Genomic DNA, 15,994 nt, shown 5'->3' with positions numbered 1-15,994 from the left:
CAAAAAGTACATGGGAGCATGAATGCGCACTCTTCATGGTTGGTTTTCAGAAATATTTTGAATGCAGTGATTTTGCAGAGCCTTTGTTTGATTTTAAAACTTTAATACTGTTATCTCAGTATTTTTAAAATATAAATAGATAAATAAGTAATTAATAAGATTGATAAGTAAATAGATAAGTTAAATAGATGACTGTAAGGATACGCTGATTATCAACTCCTGTTTTAATGAAATTTTAATCGTTTTTTAAACTTTTGTTGAACTTTTTTAATTATAAGTTCAACAACACATAATTTTCTGATCCATATAACCTGAAATAATCCACAACACAGTCCCTCTGTGGCTTTGGTGTGAAACATATTAATCTGAAGATCTTCTAATTAGTTTGAATGCAATAATTACTTTGTATACATTTGAATACATAATGAACACCTGATGAACGGCATCAATGTTTCTAAAATCCTTTCATCTCTGGATCAGAACTCATGTTGCAAGCAACAATTCGCATTAAGATGTTTTAACAATAAATTTCACAGCATAATACCAATGAAATCATCAATCCCACGCATCACTCGCCTGGCCATGTAATATTACTCCCACCAATGCCAGCAGGGGTGTTTATACAAAATAATGTACAGGTGAAAACATATATTTTTAAAATCATGCAAATGATTCATTCTGCTATGGTTTAAGCTTTCCACTGTGAAAAATAATACCAAATTATTAATGATTTCTTCTTAGCATTTTTTAATTGAACAGTTTTGTGCCATTGTGAGAATCTGTTTCTTTTTTTCTTCCATATTTCCCCCAAACTGCAACTATTTATAACATTGCAGCAGAGCACAATATGCTGCTTCAGTGTTGTCAGCTTGCTCCACCTCTCTATGATGCTGTTATGAACAGCTGTAAATAATGATCAGTCAATCCCTGAGCCTCACAACACAGCCTGGGAGAGGCAGGGGACACACTTTACCCTTCAGAAACCCACCGTATGTGGGGGGCATTCTGGCACCGGGAGTCACAGAACCGTGTTTCCCATTTCTCTCAGGGTTTAGCTGGTAATACCTCGGGAGGATGGCAGAAGGTGCCGATGGAGAGGAAGAGATCCAGTTCCTGCGTACAGTAAGTGATGCTCTCTCAAAAACTTGTTGGGCTAGCGGTGGAGAGAAAAAGATCTTTTGAACGTGTAATAGTCAAACATTTGCAGAGTTGAATGACTTTCTTTACTTAGACTGAACAGACTGACAGGAGCAGGTGGCGGCTTTTGTCAGTATTGTTCCCTATTTATATCCCAACGGACATGTGAGTTACTGCCGTGTTATCACAGAGAAGAAAACCCCCGTTGCCGGGTGACCGTTAACAGACATAAAGCAGATTTCATAAACTTTGAAACAAAGTATTTCCCCATAGTTTATCTGTTTTTTTCTTTACTTGAAATTAGGACTATTTGTCTTGGATTGACTCGCATGCTTCAAGCAAAACATTTCACCTGTAGCTGAGAAAGACATCAGCATTAGAGGAAAGAAAAGAAAGATCAAATATCATTTCTTTGAGTAAGTTGAGTGTGGATTCGTACGTCTGAACAAAGCCTTCCCTGAAGTGTGAAACTGATAACTGGTTGAGTGATGGTCCGGCCTCAGCTGCACATCAGTTATTCATCGCAGACGATTGTACTGGGACCATCTGCGGTTTTATAAAACAATCCTGGCAGATTAATATGGCCCAAATGTTCTCTGTCCGATTGATGCTTGTGTCATAAGACCTCATTCTGCTGTTCTTTAGAAATAAAAGTCTTGTACTAGTCACCGAATCAAGGTGAGACTATTGGGTGAATCCACAGAAAGTCTGTTTATTCTCACTTCTGTGGGCTTTTCTAACTGAACATATTCAGTTTTCAGCCGGTTTTACTTGATTGAGAATAAGGGATATGCGTAAGACATTTAGTTTATTTCTGATACATTGCTCAGTGCCAAGCTATCGGGTTTCCTTTTTAGATCTCTGCGCCACAGCCTGTCGAAGGACATTGTGGCCTTGCAAGCAGACTTCTGTAATGCAACACTCTTTATTTGGAGGCCCAGTGTTGATACTACCGCACATATTCAACATTTTGTCACTCAAGTTTTTTCTAAACTCGAGTAATTCGAGTCCTTATGTGAGCGCAAGCCAGACACAGATTATCTATAGACTGCATTTCAGCCTCTCTTGAAAGCGATCGCTGCTTGATTCAATTTTCTGCAGAGGAACAGTCAGACACTTTGCTTTGAGACACAAGTACCTGATCTGTGGATGAATACGAACACGACAACGTCCACATGCGTTTTCTCATGAACATGGACTCTTACAGCTAAAATAAATGTTTACAGGTAACATTGTCTCTTGGCTTGACACTCAGCACTGGATGAAATATGTTAACAATGCATCATTAACTTACCGTCACCCTGATCTCAGCTGGGTTCTATATTTACTGTGTGAGGATTAGCACTTGGCCCATTTCACCACCTGCTTACTTCAGTCCATGTGGGAACCTTCTTACTTGATCAACAGTGTCTCTTTTCAGGTGTTATTTTGGCAGCATTTTAGGTAATTCACCCAGTTTTTCCACAATCTGCTGTCAAGGCTGTTGTCGAGTGACTGCTGCCCATAATAATCGAGCTGTTGCTTCACATAAACTGTGTATAAAAGAAGGTTGAAGTCGCCGGATCTGAAGCGAATCCAGTGAGGAAAATCCTGAGACCTGCATTCATTCTAAGGGCCAGCAAAGGGGCCGCTTGTGAAAAGAAATCCTGTGTATCTCTGTTCCACTTGCATGGTTTAGGCCTGGTGCTTGAACCACTTCTGAGCTGGTTCTTGAAGGGCTCAGCTGAGAACTGCCACAGAGCCACATCTTTATGCCCCTTTAAATGTCTCTTTGGTGCTGCAAATGGGATTTATTTCCAGTGGGATCTAGAAATACCAGCTGGAGATATTAAAACACTCAATTTTTATAAAATACACAGTTGAAAATGGAAGTTGTGAACGTCCTCTATGCAGAATATTAAGATTAAAGCCTTGGGAGGAGCAGGGAGCTCATGTGCTTCCACTTCTAAGTTAAGTTTCTGATGTTCTTTGTTGATTTCTGGATCTAAACTTTTAACGCCGGCAGTCATAAACCTTTGTGTCGATCTAGCTGGTCTCAGTTAACCAGCCTCCAGGCCCTGACTGCAGGCTGGTGCTGGTGCTTTGGAGAACCTTTAGTAAAGCAGGGTATACTTTAGAACAGGTCTGATGCCATGTGTTTATGTGTGGTTTGAGCTCATTTTCAGCCAGCAGCACTGGATCTGCTCTCCAAATGAGGAATTACTGCCAAAATACTGAACTCAGGAGCTCAAAATGACACCAGTTGGTGACGTCATGGTATCTACACTCATCATCTTTTGTTAATTCATAGAATTTTTATTAGTTATTGTTTAATATCACAGTGTGAAGTGGAGCATTGTTCTAAAGCAATAGTATTCTAAAAGTCCTCCAGTATACTGTTAATGCATCTTTTACCAAATATCTGATCTCATTGCTGCTCTGGAACTGGATCAAACTAAAAATACAAAACAACCTTCATACAAAGCTTCACGCAGCACAACAACACAGAACAGTTGTGTGCTACTGTAGCTGGGCTCTTTTTTTATTAATTTATTGTAGAAATTAAAAGTTTCATGTCTTTTCAATGGTTCTGTTTCTTCAAACGGCAGAAAAAAATACTCCAAAGTGATGGAAACTAGTTCCAAAAAGGGAGCTCTGGAGGATTTAAGTTTATAAATGCTCTCCAGTACTTTTATTATGTTTTAAGATGCTTTTTTTGCTTCATCTGATAGTTGTTGGAATAAGTAATTACTTGATTTTTATGTCTGGTGTTATTTAAGAAGATTAAGTAGCCAACGTGTCCAGGACAGGAAACAAACTGTCTCACTTCCACTTTACAACACTACAAAACTCTCAGGCTTATGTTAAAGCTTTCTTGCACCATAAAAACACATCTAACACAATCTACTCAAATGATGTGTCGTGCTTAGAGTATATCTGCACTAATGTGTGCTTTTAAATAGCATGCTGTGAAGATACAACAGCAGCAGCCAGTTCTTCTCCGTGCACGTAACCACGATCTGCATCGCAGACTCAAAGGCAACAGCATGGAACATTTTTATCAGTTTGATCATATCAGTTAATCAGACTTTATATAAATGTCACTTTTCATTGAAATGAATGTAGCACAAAGCGATTTGCAGAATGCAGACGCAAAACCTCTGAAAATTATACTGGAAGCAATAAATCCCACACTGTACCACACCGTCGTACCACAGTTTAAATAAAGGATTGTACTCTGAACAACACTTAATTAGGAGGTGAAAGGAAACACCATCGTACTTTATGTAAGTCTAAATAAGAGAAAACAACAGAGGCAGATAAAAAGTGGAATGTAGGACCACAATCAAACTAAAATAAAATGCTTATGCTTGTTAGTGAAACAAGGAAATGAGAATAAATAGATAAAAGACAAATAGAACTCAATTAAAACCAAACTAAAAGTTGAATAAAATAGATTAAATTTACCAAAAAATGACTGCTGTTAAATGCAAGATGTCTGTGTAAATATTAAAGATTTATCAGATGTTGTCGTTTTGTACCTGAATTACTTCCATAACTTTCACATTATTGGACGACATTTGTTGCAATAACATTCGTTAGCAGCTGGCATATGTCATGATTTAAGGAATAAACGAATCTGAAGCGTTCACAGAGGATGAAAGTTTGAATTTAGCTTCTACTCATCATCGACCAATCAGCTAAATATAATGCTGAATCAGAGCAATGCTGGGAATTCTTTACCTCCTTGCTGTCAAATCCTAAACATCTGTTGTGCTCCAGAAGGGGACGTGTGAACGGCAGGTGCGGCTGCCTGAAATAGAGGGCTGAGTGGGGGTCTTGGAGCCAGAGAGGCGAGGACATTATAGTTGAGCCTGTGACAAGCACTGCAAAGGAAAGTAATAGAACATAAGAGGGAAGGTTAGGGAGCTGTGTTTTAGTGCTTTAATTTGGGCGTTTTTTTCTGGTTTTGGCCACAAAGTCTCTGATTTGTTGCTCGACAGCCACAAAACCTGTCATTTCTATGTTTTTACATCATCAGACATGCACACAAGCTGCGTTCCTTTGTAGTTTCTTGGTATATAGACATGTTGCAGTGAGGTAAACCCTTCACAGATATGTCTCAATGTGGGTCAGTGTAGACGAGCCTGCCTTTAAAATGTGAAAGCATAATGTTATCAAGGACTCGCTGCATACAAGGAGAACGTGTTGACATATGTCACAGGTCTATGCTAATTTAACTCACCTAAGCCAAGGTTTAGCGACTCTATCAGTCTGACTGTTGCAGAAATAAATATATGATAAGTAGACTGTTGTATAATCTGGTTCCACCAGACTGTGGTGGTACACGAGCTGTGACACATCACGTTATAATGCAGAAATGTCTAAATCACTTTGAATAATGCTGTTTCTGTAGGATGATCAAGTGGTGCTGCAGTGCACTGCATCTATTCTGAAGGAGCAGATCAAGGTGTGTCTGTCATGTGAAGGCTTTGGAAATCGTCTGTGTTTCCTCGAGACCACCTCAAATGCTCAGGTAGTGAAAGGACACAGCTCTGAATGACTTTTATCTCATTCCTGTGAGAATTTGCCTTGCCTCAGTTCACCGGGTTTACTGGTCATGCTGCCTTTCAGAATGTCCCTCCAGACCTTGCTATCTGCTGCTACATTTTGGAGCAGTCCCTGTCGGTTCGAGCATTGCAGGAGATGCTGTCCAACTCTTCTGTGGATGAGGTAGGACACAGTTAAACCTCTCCATAAAAGCATTCTCATACAATACACATCTATGTTTTATTCAGCAAGTAAATTTCACTGTTTCTGTTCTCACTTAATCCACCTTCAACCTGCCAACCGAAGGCGGTCGATTTGGACAAATGGGTAAGGGAACCATCCCCGTCTCATCGCAGTTATTACCCTTTCCCCTCCTTCTTTATGTGCTTCTCTCTGTTTATTCAGTGGACATGATAATGCTAACAGCCCATAAGGATGAGAGAATACTTTGCAGTTTGTTATGTTCCATTTCCGTTTTGCATGGCTTTTGCTTGAATCTTGCCCCTCCACACACTGCTGCGCTTCAAAGAGATCAAGCCCTTTTTTTTTACTGATTAAACAGTACAAACTGTCTCATCTTCCTTACCCCAGTCATCACAAGGTGGGGGCCACCGAACCCTGTTGTATGGACACGCGATCCTCCTGAAACACACTCACTCCAGCATGGTGAGCACAGTCTGTTATTTCTTCACCTAGCAGCAGTCAGAGGAGCTTCTAACTGGAGTATGAGCTGATATTTTGGAAAAGATTTAAAGTGCATTTCATCTCATGATGCAAACGTGTTCCCTCTGGACTCATGTTGCAGTACTTGAGCTGTTTGACGACCTCGCGCTCACTGACAGACAAGCTGGCTTTTGATGTGGGCTTGCAGGAAGACTCCACAGGTGCGTTTAAATGTTACCACTCAGTATAACTCACGTATACCAGCTTAGACGTCTGTGTCCTTCATCAATTTGTCCATCATAGGAGAGGCCTGCTGGTGGACCATACATCCAGCCTCCAAGCAAAGGTCTGAGGGTGAGAAGGTCAGAGTGGGAGATGACCTCATTCTCGTCAGTGTCTCATCAGAGCGATACCTGGTAAAATGACTGTACTGCCTGTTTGTTTGAGGTTGTGAGTTATTTTCTGCCAACATAACCATCCGGACCCTCCTCAGCACCTTTCCTATGCAAGCGGTGACCTGATGGTAGACGCTTCCTTCATGCAAACACTGTGGACTATGACCCCCGTGATGTCTGGATGTGAGCTAGCTGAAGGTGTGTAAAAAAGAAAAAAAAATGAGTGACTTTATCCTCAAACATTGAACCTCAGCAATAAAACTGTCGCTTTCTAGGTTTCCTGACCGGAGGGTACGTGCTCAGGCTATTCCATGGTCACATGGACGAGTGTTTGGCAATCCCAGGAGCGGACCAAGGGGATGACCAGCGCAGGTGATGTATAGATAAGGTTCCTCACAAGGTTTTTCTCTGCCGTTTTCCCTCATATGTTACCGACACTGTTGTGAAACTGCCTCTGGTTTTGTTTCATGATACGTGATGATGGAAGTCATTTTAGAGCCGCTTATTCTTAAAATGTGATATTTTCTTGCTGTATTATCTGCTCAGATCCATATTTGTCAGAAATAAACACATCACCAAAGAATCGGTAATATGATGTTCTTCCTAATGATGGAATAACTGACAAATGCTGCATAAGAAAGCTTAAAATGTCTGTAAATGTGTGTCATAACGTGCTCATAAACTATGAAATTAATCTGAATATTATTTAATTTGGCAGACTCAGATTTCCAGATTTTATTGACCTTTTTTTGTGTTGTTCCCAGACTTGTTCATTACGAAGGCGGTGCTGTATGCAGCCACGCTCGGTCCTTATGGAGACTCGAGCCGCTGCGTATCGGGTGAGTATTGATTCCTTTCTCTTTCTTAACGACTTTGCAATTTGCCGATGCTCATTCGTTTCTGCGTCTTGGCAGCTGGAGCGGGGGTCACATTAAATGGGGCCAGTCTTTCCGGATACGCCACATAACAACAGGCAGATACCTGTGCCTGGATGAGGAGAAAGGACTTCTGTTGGTGGACTCGGAGAAAGCAAATTCCAAGATGTCAGCCTTCTGCTTCAGAATTTCTAAGGTTCTTTTATGAAAGATTAAGATTTCCAGTAAAAATATAGATATTTATTGACAGCATTAACAAAAATTTGTTCAAACTACAGGAAAAAATCGAAGTGACCCAGAAGCGTGATGTGGAAGGCATGGGCACACCTGAGATTAAGTATGGAGAGTCCATGTGCTTCGTGCAGCACGTTTCAACCGGCCTCTGGCTTACATATGCGGCTGTTGATGCCAAATCTGCACGTCTCGGCCCTCTGAAGAGAAAGGTATAGAAGAATCATACATTAAGATCAGCTTGTTAAATCTGCTCCAGCACCAGTTCGAGCTCATTTGAAACAGCATGTGTTGTAGGTATGTAGGAGTGTTGGGTGCATGCTTGTGTTTTAAGAGAGCTGTGTTCAATCCTTAGGCCATACTCCATAAAGAAGGCCACATGGACGACGCACTCACAGTCGCTCGATCCCAGACTGAAGAGTCTCAAGCTGCCAGAATGATTTACAGCACGACAGGCCTCTTCAGCCAGTTTATCAAGTAGCATTTCTTCAATTATATCTAAATAGATGTTTTAAAACAGCCATTTGCTTTGTCCTTAATGTTCTTTTCATGTCTCCAGAGGTCTGGATGCGCTGAGTGGGAAGAATAAATCTTCCAATCCCCCATCTCTGCCCATGGACACAGTGGTGCTGTCGCTGCAGGACCTCATTTTCTACTTCCGACCCCCTGAGGAGGAACTGGAGCACGAGGAGAAGCAGTTCAAGCTTCGCTCCCTCAAGAACAGACAGAACCTTTTCCAGGAAGAGGTTGGTCAGCACAACGAGGGTTAACAGCTGGATATTGGATGTGTATTTTGTTTGGTTGTCTTATTTTCAGCGGGCATAGTTTTTCTGAAAGCATCTGCTGCCTTTTGACAGGGCATGATCACGCTGGTTCTGGACTGTGTTGACCGGCTCAATGTGTACAACACAGCCGCACACTTCTCAGAGTACGCTGGGGAAGAAGCTGCAGAGTCCTGGAAAGAGATAGTAAATTTACTGTATGAGTTGTTAGGTATGTCAGTTGTGTTCCTCACATCTTGCCACTCTTTTTTTTATCTGTGAATACACTGTGTTGCTGAAGTTTCTCCTCTTTTGTGAAGCCTCTTTGATCAGAGGAAATCGTGCTAACTGCGCGCTGTTCTGTGACAACCTTGACTGGCTGGTCAGCAAACTGGATCGCTTGGAGGCTTCATCAGGTACGTTTGGCTGTAAAGATGAAGGTGTGTGTGGTGCTCACTGATTCCTGCACACTGTGTACAGACTACACAATCTGGTAAACCACAAGTAAATGGAAAAACTGTGGAGATGTTTGGTCATAATGCACAGCAGCACGTTTGGAGGAAACCAAACACAGCATATCAGCACAAACACCTCATACCAGCTGTCAAGCACGGTGGTGGAGGGCTGATGATCTGGGCTGGTTCTGCAGCCACAGGACCTGGGCACCTTGCAGTCATTGAGTCCACCATGAACTCCTCTGGATACCAAAGTATTCTAGAGTCAGATGTGAGGCCATCTGTCCCACAGCTAAAGCTGGGCTGAAACTGGCTCATCAACAGGACAACAGAAAAAAAAAGAAGCATAAAATTGTTTTGATGGTGCAGTTAAAGACCTCAACCTGACGGGGACCTTTAAGAGAGCTGAACATATTCCAGCAATCAATGAAATGAAGCAACGCTGTAAAGTTTACCAAAAGGCTTCAGCGTGAAAGACTCAAAGAAGATGATTAGTTCAAGTTATTGATGCTAAAGGTGGTTCTACAGGCTGTCCAGTCATGGGGTGCACTTAGTTTTTCTCACCCTGTCTCTGTGTTTTGGCTTAGTTTTTGTTCAAATAATAAATAATAATGAATATATAATATAATATATAATAATAGATAATTGTCATTGTTCACCTGAGATTGTATGTAAATAATTTTAAGACCCAGTAAGCACCAGAAGATTTGTATTGCGTCCCAGTACATAAAATGCTGGAAATGAAGAAGTAATTTGTCCTTTGTATGACAGGAATCCTGGAGGTGTTGTACTGTGTTCTGATTGAGAGTCCAGAGGTGCTGAATATCATCCAGGAGAATCACATCAAATCAATCATCTCTCTTCTGGATAAGCACGGACGCAATCACAAGGTCAAAAACCCGTCAAATGGTTTGCTCAGCGGTGCAAAGCCACAGCTTGTTAGCTGGCCACAGCTCTCATGGATACCTGTCCATCTTTCCCTGCCAGGTCTTGGATGTGCTGTGTTCCCTCTGTGTGTGTAACGGTGTGGCTGTTCGGTCCAATCAGAACCTCATCACAGAGAACCTGCTTCCAGGTCGTGACCTCTTGCTTCAAACCAGCATAATCAACTATGTAACCAGGTAGGTCGGTGTGAACGAGCGCGGCGTCTTTCTTCCCACCGGAGGCGTCTGAACTGAGTTTTTGTTCTGATCTCATCTTCAGCATGAGACCCAACATCTTCCTGGGAACGTGTGAAGGATCCACTCAGTATAAGAAGTGGTATTTTGAGGTGATGGTTGACCACGTTGAGCCGTTCCTCACAGCTCAGGCATATCACCTACGTGTGGGTTGGGCTCTGACAGAGGGCTACAGCCCTTACCCTGGTGGGGGGGAGGGCTGGGGGGCGAATGGTGTTGGTGATGACCTCTACTCCTACGGTTTTGATGGGCTTCAACTCTGGTCAGGTAAACTAAATCTGACAAGTAATCTCTGATTTAAACATTTTTCATCGCATCTCTTTGTTCTTACATAACCAGTAAAATGCGAAAGGTTTAATTTACGCTGACTGAGGAGGATTTAACGGGCTTCCCGTGTCTACAGGACGTGTTCCACGCCACGTGGCTTCTCCCAGTCAGCACATCCTGGCAGCAGAGGACGTGGTCAGCTGCTGTTTGGATCTCAGTGTACCCAGCATCTCCTTCCGTATCAACGGACATCCTGTTCAGGGAATGTTTGAGAACTTCAACGTGGACAGCCTGTTCTTTCCAGTTGTCAGCTTCTCTGCAGGCGTTAAGTAGGACATTAAGACTTGAAAAATGCACATTTTCTTAATGTACTTTTTGATTAGTGATGACTTAAGGCTGCACAGTGGTGTGGTTGTTAGCACTGTTGCCTCACAGCAAGAAGCTTCCCGACTGGGGCCTTTCTGTGTGGACTTTGGGTTTTATCTCTCTCTTGGTACTTAGCTTTCCTCCCACAGTGTGTGTTTGTTAGTTTGTTCCTGTGATAGGTTTCTGATCTGTCCAGGATGTGCCCCGGCGTGTTAGCTAGGCTCCACCCCCACAAATTGGAATGAGCAAGGACAGAAAATGGATGGATGTTGTCATGACTAATGTAACTTTTCCACTTCCAACACAAGGCTGCGATTTCTTCTCGGTGGGCGTCATGGCGACTTCAAGTTCCTCCCACCTCCAGGCTATGCTCCATGTTACGAGGCTGTGCTTCCCAGGGACCGCTTGCGGATTGAGCCAATCAAGGAGTATAAGCATGATTTTGACGGGATCCGCAATCTCCTGGGTCCAACCCAGTCTCTTTCACATACAGCCTTCACTCCTTACCCTGTGGACACTATACAAGTAAAATCCAGTTCTGTCTTCTGTCATATACGGGGGTCATAACTCCAGCAGTACCTGCAGCATTAAACTACCGCATTTCTATTCATGGTCTGTGGCTTGTGACGGTAAATGTGTTCGTGTTGCTGCAGCTTTGACCTCTACAGATACTTTTCTGTTCTCCTTGGAAGTGCACTGCCCTGATTTTATTGATGCTTTCAGATTGTGCTTCCTCCTCATTTGGAGCGCGTCCGAGAGAAGCTGGCAGAAAACAGCCATGAGTTATGGGCTGTAACTCGCATTGAACAAGGCTGGACGTTCGGCTCAGTGAGTGTTTTCAGTGTGAGAAAATGTGGTTGTGAACACGTTCCTTAAATAAAATCTGCACTTTACTTTCCAAAAGTTTCGTGATGACAATAAGAAGCTGCACCCCTGCCTGGTAGATTTCCAGAGTCTGCCTGAGCCAGAGAAGAACTACAACTTAGCGATGTCAGGAGAGACACTGAAGTACGTCAGACTCCTCACTTAATTAACAGCGTTGGGCTTTAATCTCTTTGTACTTCTAATGCCTTTTGTGTTACATTTCAAAGGACTCTGCTGGCTCTTGGCTGTCATGTGGGGATGGGAGATGAGAAGGCAGAGGAGAATCTGAAAAAGACCAAACTCCCCAAGACGTGAGCTGCAAAACATTCATTTGTTTCAGTTCGATACGTTAGACTGTTTCTCTTTTATAACATACACTGTGAGGGCCTCCAAAAGGCTCCACAGGACATGCTCTGACCACAGAATACTGTTTGTTAGTTACATGCAGAGCAATGGATACAAGCCAGCCCCTTTGGACCTCAACCATGTCAAGCTGACTCCCAATCAAAACACTCTAGTGGAGAGACTGGCCGAAAACGGGCACAACGTGTGGGCAAGAGACCGGGTTCGTCAGGGCTGGACATACAGTATTGTTCAGGTACCAGCTTTCCTTTAACGGATAGCCTGCTATGATGCTAGCAATGATAAATATGTGAACATGTCAGTTTTATAGGTAAATGAGTGCACGTTCGTATTTATTCTGATTTATTTGTGCAGGATATATTGAACAAGCGTAATCCCCGTCTGGTTCCCTACAACCTGCTGGATGAGAAGACTAAAAAGACCAACAGAGACACAGTTTGCGCAGCAGTTCGCACCCTCCTCGGTTATGGCTACAACATAGAGCCACCTGACCAGGAGAGTAGTAAGTTTGCACTGTTTTCTGTTAGCAGTACGGCCGCCATTTTTCCTCAGATGTTTCATCACATAACCCTAACCTTACCCAAGCTTTTGAAGTGTTCATCCCTGTGTTTGGTTAATATAGGTGGAGATGGACCAGGCAGCTCCCGGGGGGATAAAATCCGAGTGTTCAGAGCAGAGAAATCGTATGCTGTCACACAGGGGAAGTGGTATTTTGAATTTGAGGCCGTGACCGTGGGAGAGATGAGAGTGGGCTGGGCCAGACCCAGTGTTCGTGCAGACAAAGAACTCGGTGCAGATGACCTGGCGTACGTCTTCAATGGATACAAGGTAGGAGATAGTCCTGGTTTATGTGCTTGTAAAATCATAACTAAGCCTCTATAATGCTAAACTCTCACGTGAATGTCTTTAAAGGCTCAACGCTGGCATGTGGGAAATGAGCCGTTTGGACGTCAGTGGCAGTCTGGTGATGTGGTGGGCTGTATGATTGACCTCACAGAGATGAACATCATGTTTACTCTAAATGGAGAAATGTTGATCAGTGACTCGGGCTCAGAAATGGCCTTTAAGGACATTGAGATAGGAGAAGGTAAATGCTGTTAGAAGTTAGAGATACTGGTTTTTAGGCACATCGTGTTCATGCATGTGTCAAATGTTTCTAGGCTTCATCCCTGTGTGCAGTCTGGGCCTTTCACAGGTTGGCAGAATCAACCTGGGGCAGAATGTCAGCAGTCTTCGTTACTTTACCATCTGCGGCCTGCAAGAGGGATTTGAACCCTTTGCTATCAACATGAAAAGAGACATTACCATGTGGTTCAGCAAAAGCCTCCCGCAGTTCATCATTGTGCCCACTGATCATCCTCATATTGAGGTACTATACATCAGTGTTTCTCAGTCCTGGTCCTCAGGGCACCCCGCCCTGCATGTTTTCCATGTTTCCCTGCTCCAGCACGCCTGATTCAAATGAATGGGTCGTCCTCAGCCTTCTGCAGAGCTTAAAGACCCGACCCAGTCATTTGAATCAGGTGTTCTGGAGCAGGGAAACATGGAAAACATGCAGGGCCTTGAGGACCAGGATTGAGAAACACATTACTATACATTACTTGTCAGAGTGCTTTCTTGAAATATATCTTTGAAATATGAATAAGTATCATCTCGATCCCGAACTGATCCTTTTTTTCCCATCATTTAGATGTCCCGTGTTGATGGGACAGTGGAAACGCCTCCTTGTCTCAAAGTAACCCACAAGACATTTGGGTCTCAGAATGCCAAGACAGATCTGCTCTTCCTCAGACTCAGCATGCCGATTGAGTTTCACGAGACCTTCAAAGTCCCAGCAGGGACAACTCTTCTCACTCGAGCTCTCACTATTCCTGAGGATGAGGTTTTAGAGGTGGACCCAGACTCTGACTTTGAAATACTCAAGAAGTCGGCGACCCGTAAAGAGCTGGAGGAGGAGAAGAAAGAACCCTCGGTGCCGAAAGAAACCCCTGCCATAAAAAATGGAGAAAACGAGAAGGATGCTTCGACTGAGAAAAGCAAGAAGAAAGGGTATGCGGTCGGTAGCATCATTTGAGAAGCGGTGTAAGAGATTACATCAGGCAGCGTAGTAGTTATTTTTTGCTTTTATTGGCAGGTTCCTTTTCAAGGCTAAGAAGGCTGCATTAATAACGCCACCACCTGTTGTTCCCACCATGCCCCGCCTAATGGAAGATGTTGTTCCGGATGACAGGGACGACATGGACATTATCCTCAGTACCACTACAGTATGACAGCTGCTTATATTATAACCAGACAATGTTCATTTGTTTTCCAGCATTCAATATGAAATATGTTGCTTTCACTGCAGGATTTTTCTTGCTGAAACATTTTACAATGTCTGATTAATTATCTTTTACGCAAACCTACTGGGTGCTAATGTGCATTTCCCATTCCCCTCCTTTCGTCACCAGTACTATTACTCAGTGCGAATATTCGCAGGACAGGAGCCCGGGGGCGTGTGGGTGGGCTGGATCACACCAGACTATCACCAGTACGACCCTCATTTTGACATCAGCAAAGTGAGAAACGTCACAGTCACTGTTGGTGATGATAAAGGCAACATTCACGACAGGTATGTTGTTGCAGAGGGGAAACAAAAGACAGCATGCTCCACAGATACGAGTCCTGACTTTGCTTTCTGCTCCAGTATAAAACGTAGTAACTGCTACATGGTGTGGGGAGGAGAGTTCGGCAGCTCCCAGCAGACTCGTGTCAGTCAGGAGGACTTTGTTATTGGCTGTCTTGTGGACCTGGACACAGGACTCATGACCTTCACTGCTAATGGAAAAGAGATAAATACATTTTACCAGGTTAGATAAGTTTGGTTTGGTCCTCATACTGTTCCTCATAAAGTCGTCGTTATTTACAGCAACATGTGATCTTCTTTCAGGTGGAGCCCAACACAAAACTCTTCCCTGCTGTCTTCGTTCTGCCTTCTAATCAGAATATGATTCAGTTTGAGCTCGGCAAGCTCAAGGTTAGCCACCAGGAATTACATTAATCCGTCTTTAGAAAACCTCGACATCCACACTTCAGTTGCTCAGGATTTGTCTTCCTTTTCTTGTCAGAACATCATGCCGATCTCAGCTGCCATGTTCCGGAGTGAACGTAAAAACACTGTCCCCCAATGCCCTCCAAGACTGGATATCCAGATGTTAACCCCAGTTATCTGGAGCCGAATGCCCAACCATTTCTTGGACCCAGAGACAGGGCGTGTCAATGAGAGGCTGGGCTGGATGGTGCAGTGTCAGGAACCCCTCACTATGATGGCTCTGCACATCCCAGAGGAGAACAGGTTAGACATGTATCACCCTGCAAAAATGTTCCATTTTCTGCTGTTTTTTTCCCGTTAAATTGACCCAACTATTTCATGCAGGTGCATTGACATCCTGGAACTGTCTGAACGAATGGACCTGCTGAAGTTCCACTATCACACTCTGAAGCTGTATGGCTCAGTGTGTGCTCTGGGTAACAACCGTGTGGCACACGCACTGTGCAGTTATGTCGATGAATCGCAGCTCTTTTATGCCATTGAGAACACCTACCTACCTGGACCAATGAGGAGTGGTTTCTACGACCTGCTCATCAGCATGCACCTGGAGTCTGCCAAACGCAATCGTCTGGGAACTAACAAGGAATTCATTGTACCGATGACAGACGAAACGCGCACGATCACCCTGTACTCCGACAAGTCTCATGCTTTGCCGGGGGTTGGCCTCACAACGTGTCTCCGCCCAAAGCTCCATTTCTCCTCTGTCGGGTTTGTGGGAACGGATCAAGATATTTACACACTGAGCCCAGTCATTCCTTTACAGGTAAGATTGAGCAACTTCAGCACTTTAAGGGTCACCTTGAGCTCCCAAATAAACA

At 43.4% G+C, this 15,994-nt stretch overlaps 1 protein-coding gene across 1 annotated transcript in view; it reads left to right on the top strand.

Annotated features, from left to right (window-relative positions):
• The first annotated feature begins 937 nt into the window (after positions 1-937).
• The window catches only part of LOC140279227 (ryanodine receptor 1-like), a 46,361-nt gene continuing 31,304 nt past the window's right edge, over positions 938-15,994 (top strand). Inside the window, exons 1-36 of the mRNA XM_072374325.1 lie at positions 938-1,122; positions 5,534-5,653; positions 5,752-5,850; positions 5,974-5,994; positions 6,259-6,333; positions 6,473-6,551; positions 6,634-6,746; positions 6,824-6,923; positions 7,001-7,097; positions 7,490-7,564; positions 7,640-7,796; positions 7,879-8,043; positions 8,187-8,308; positions 8,391-8,577; positions 8,689-8,824; positions 8,913-9,008; positions 9,819-9,937; positions 10,035-10,168; positions 10,251-10,492; positions 10,629-10,821; positions 11,167-11,383; positions 11,582-11,686; positions 11,763-11,866; positions 11,950-12,033; positions 12,161-12,320; positions 12,440-12,587; positions 12,708-12,913; positions 12,998-13,172; positions 13,246-13,454; positions 13,776-14,134; positions 14,220-14,349; positions 14,536-14,696; positions 14,772-14,934; positions 15,015-15,101; positions 15,193-15,419; positions 15,501-15,939. Of these exons, the coding sequence (XP_072230426.1) occupies positions 1,075-1,122; positions 5,534-5,653; positions 5,752-5,850; positions 5,974-5,994; positions 6,259-6,333; positions 6,473-6,551; positions 6,634-6,746; positions 6,824-6,923; positions 7,001-7,097; positions 7,490-7,564; positions 7,640-7,796; positions 7,879-8,043; positions 8,187-8,308; positions 8,391-8,577; positions 8,689-8,824; positions 8,913-9,008; positions 9,819-9,937; positions 10,035-10,168; positions 10,251-10,492; positions 10,629-10,821; positions 11,167-11,383; positions 11,582-11,686; positions 11,763-11,866; positions 11,950-12,033; positions 12,161-12,320; positions 12,440-12,587; positions 12,708-12,913; positions 12,998-13,172; positions 13,246-13,454; positions 13,776-14,134; positions 14,220-14,349; positions 14,536-14,696; positions 14,772-14,934; positions 15,015-15,101; positions 15,193-15,419; positions 15,501-15,939 (5,352 nt within the window). The 5' untranslated portion in view covers positions 938-1,074. The remainder of the gene's footprint in view (positions 1,123-5,533; positions 5,654-5,751; positions 5,851-5,973; positions 5,995-6,258; positions 6,334-6,472; positions 6,552-6,633; positions 6,747-6,823; positions 6,924-7,000; positions 7,098-7,489; positions 7,565-7,639; positions 7,797-7,878; positions 8,044-8,186; positions 8,309-8,390; positions 8,578-8,688; positions 8,825-8,912; positions 9,009-9,818; positions 9,938-10,034; positions 10,169-10,250; positions 10,493-10,628; positions 10,822-11,166; positions 11,384-11,581; positions 11,687-11,762; positions 11,867-11,949; positions 12,034-12,160; positions 12,321-12,439; positions 12,588-12,707; positions 12,914-12,997; positions 13,173-13,245; positions 13,455-13,775; positions 14,135-14,219; positions 14,350-14,535; positions 14,697-14,771; positions 14,935-15,014; positions 15,102-15,192; positions 15,420-15,500; positions 15,940-15,994) is intronic.

This window comes from Leuresthes tenuis, unplaced genomic scaffold (genome assembly GCF_036924035.1).
Source record: "Leuresthes tenuis unplaced genomic scaffold, fLeuTen1.0.hap1 SCAF_21, whole genome shotgun sequence".
Lineage (NCBI taxonomy): Eukaryota > Metazoa > Chordata > Actinopteri > Atheriniformes > Atherinopsidae > Leuresthes > Leuresthes tenuis.
Note: the sequence above shows the minus strand (reverse complement) of the source record. Positions and strands in the feature narration are given on the sequence as shown.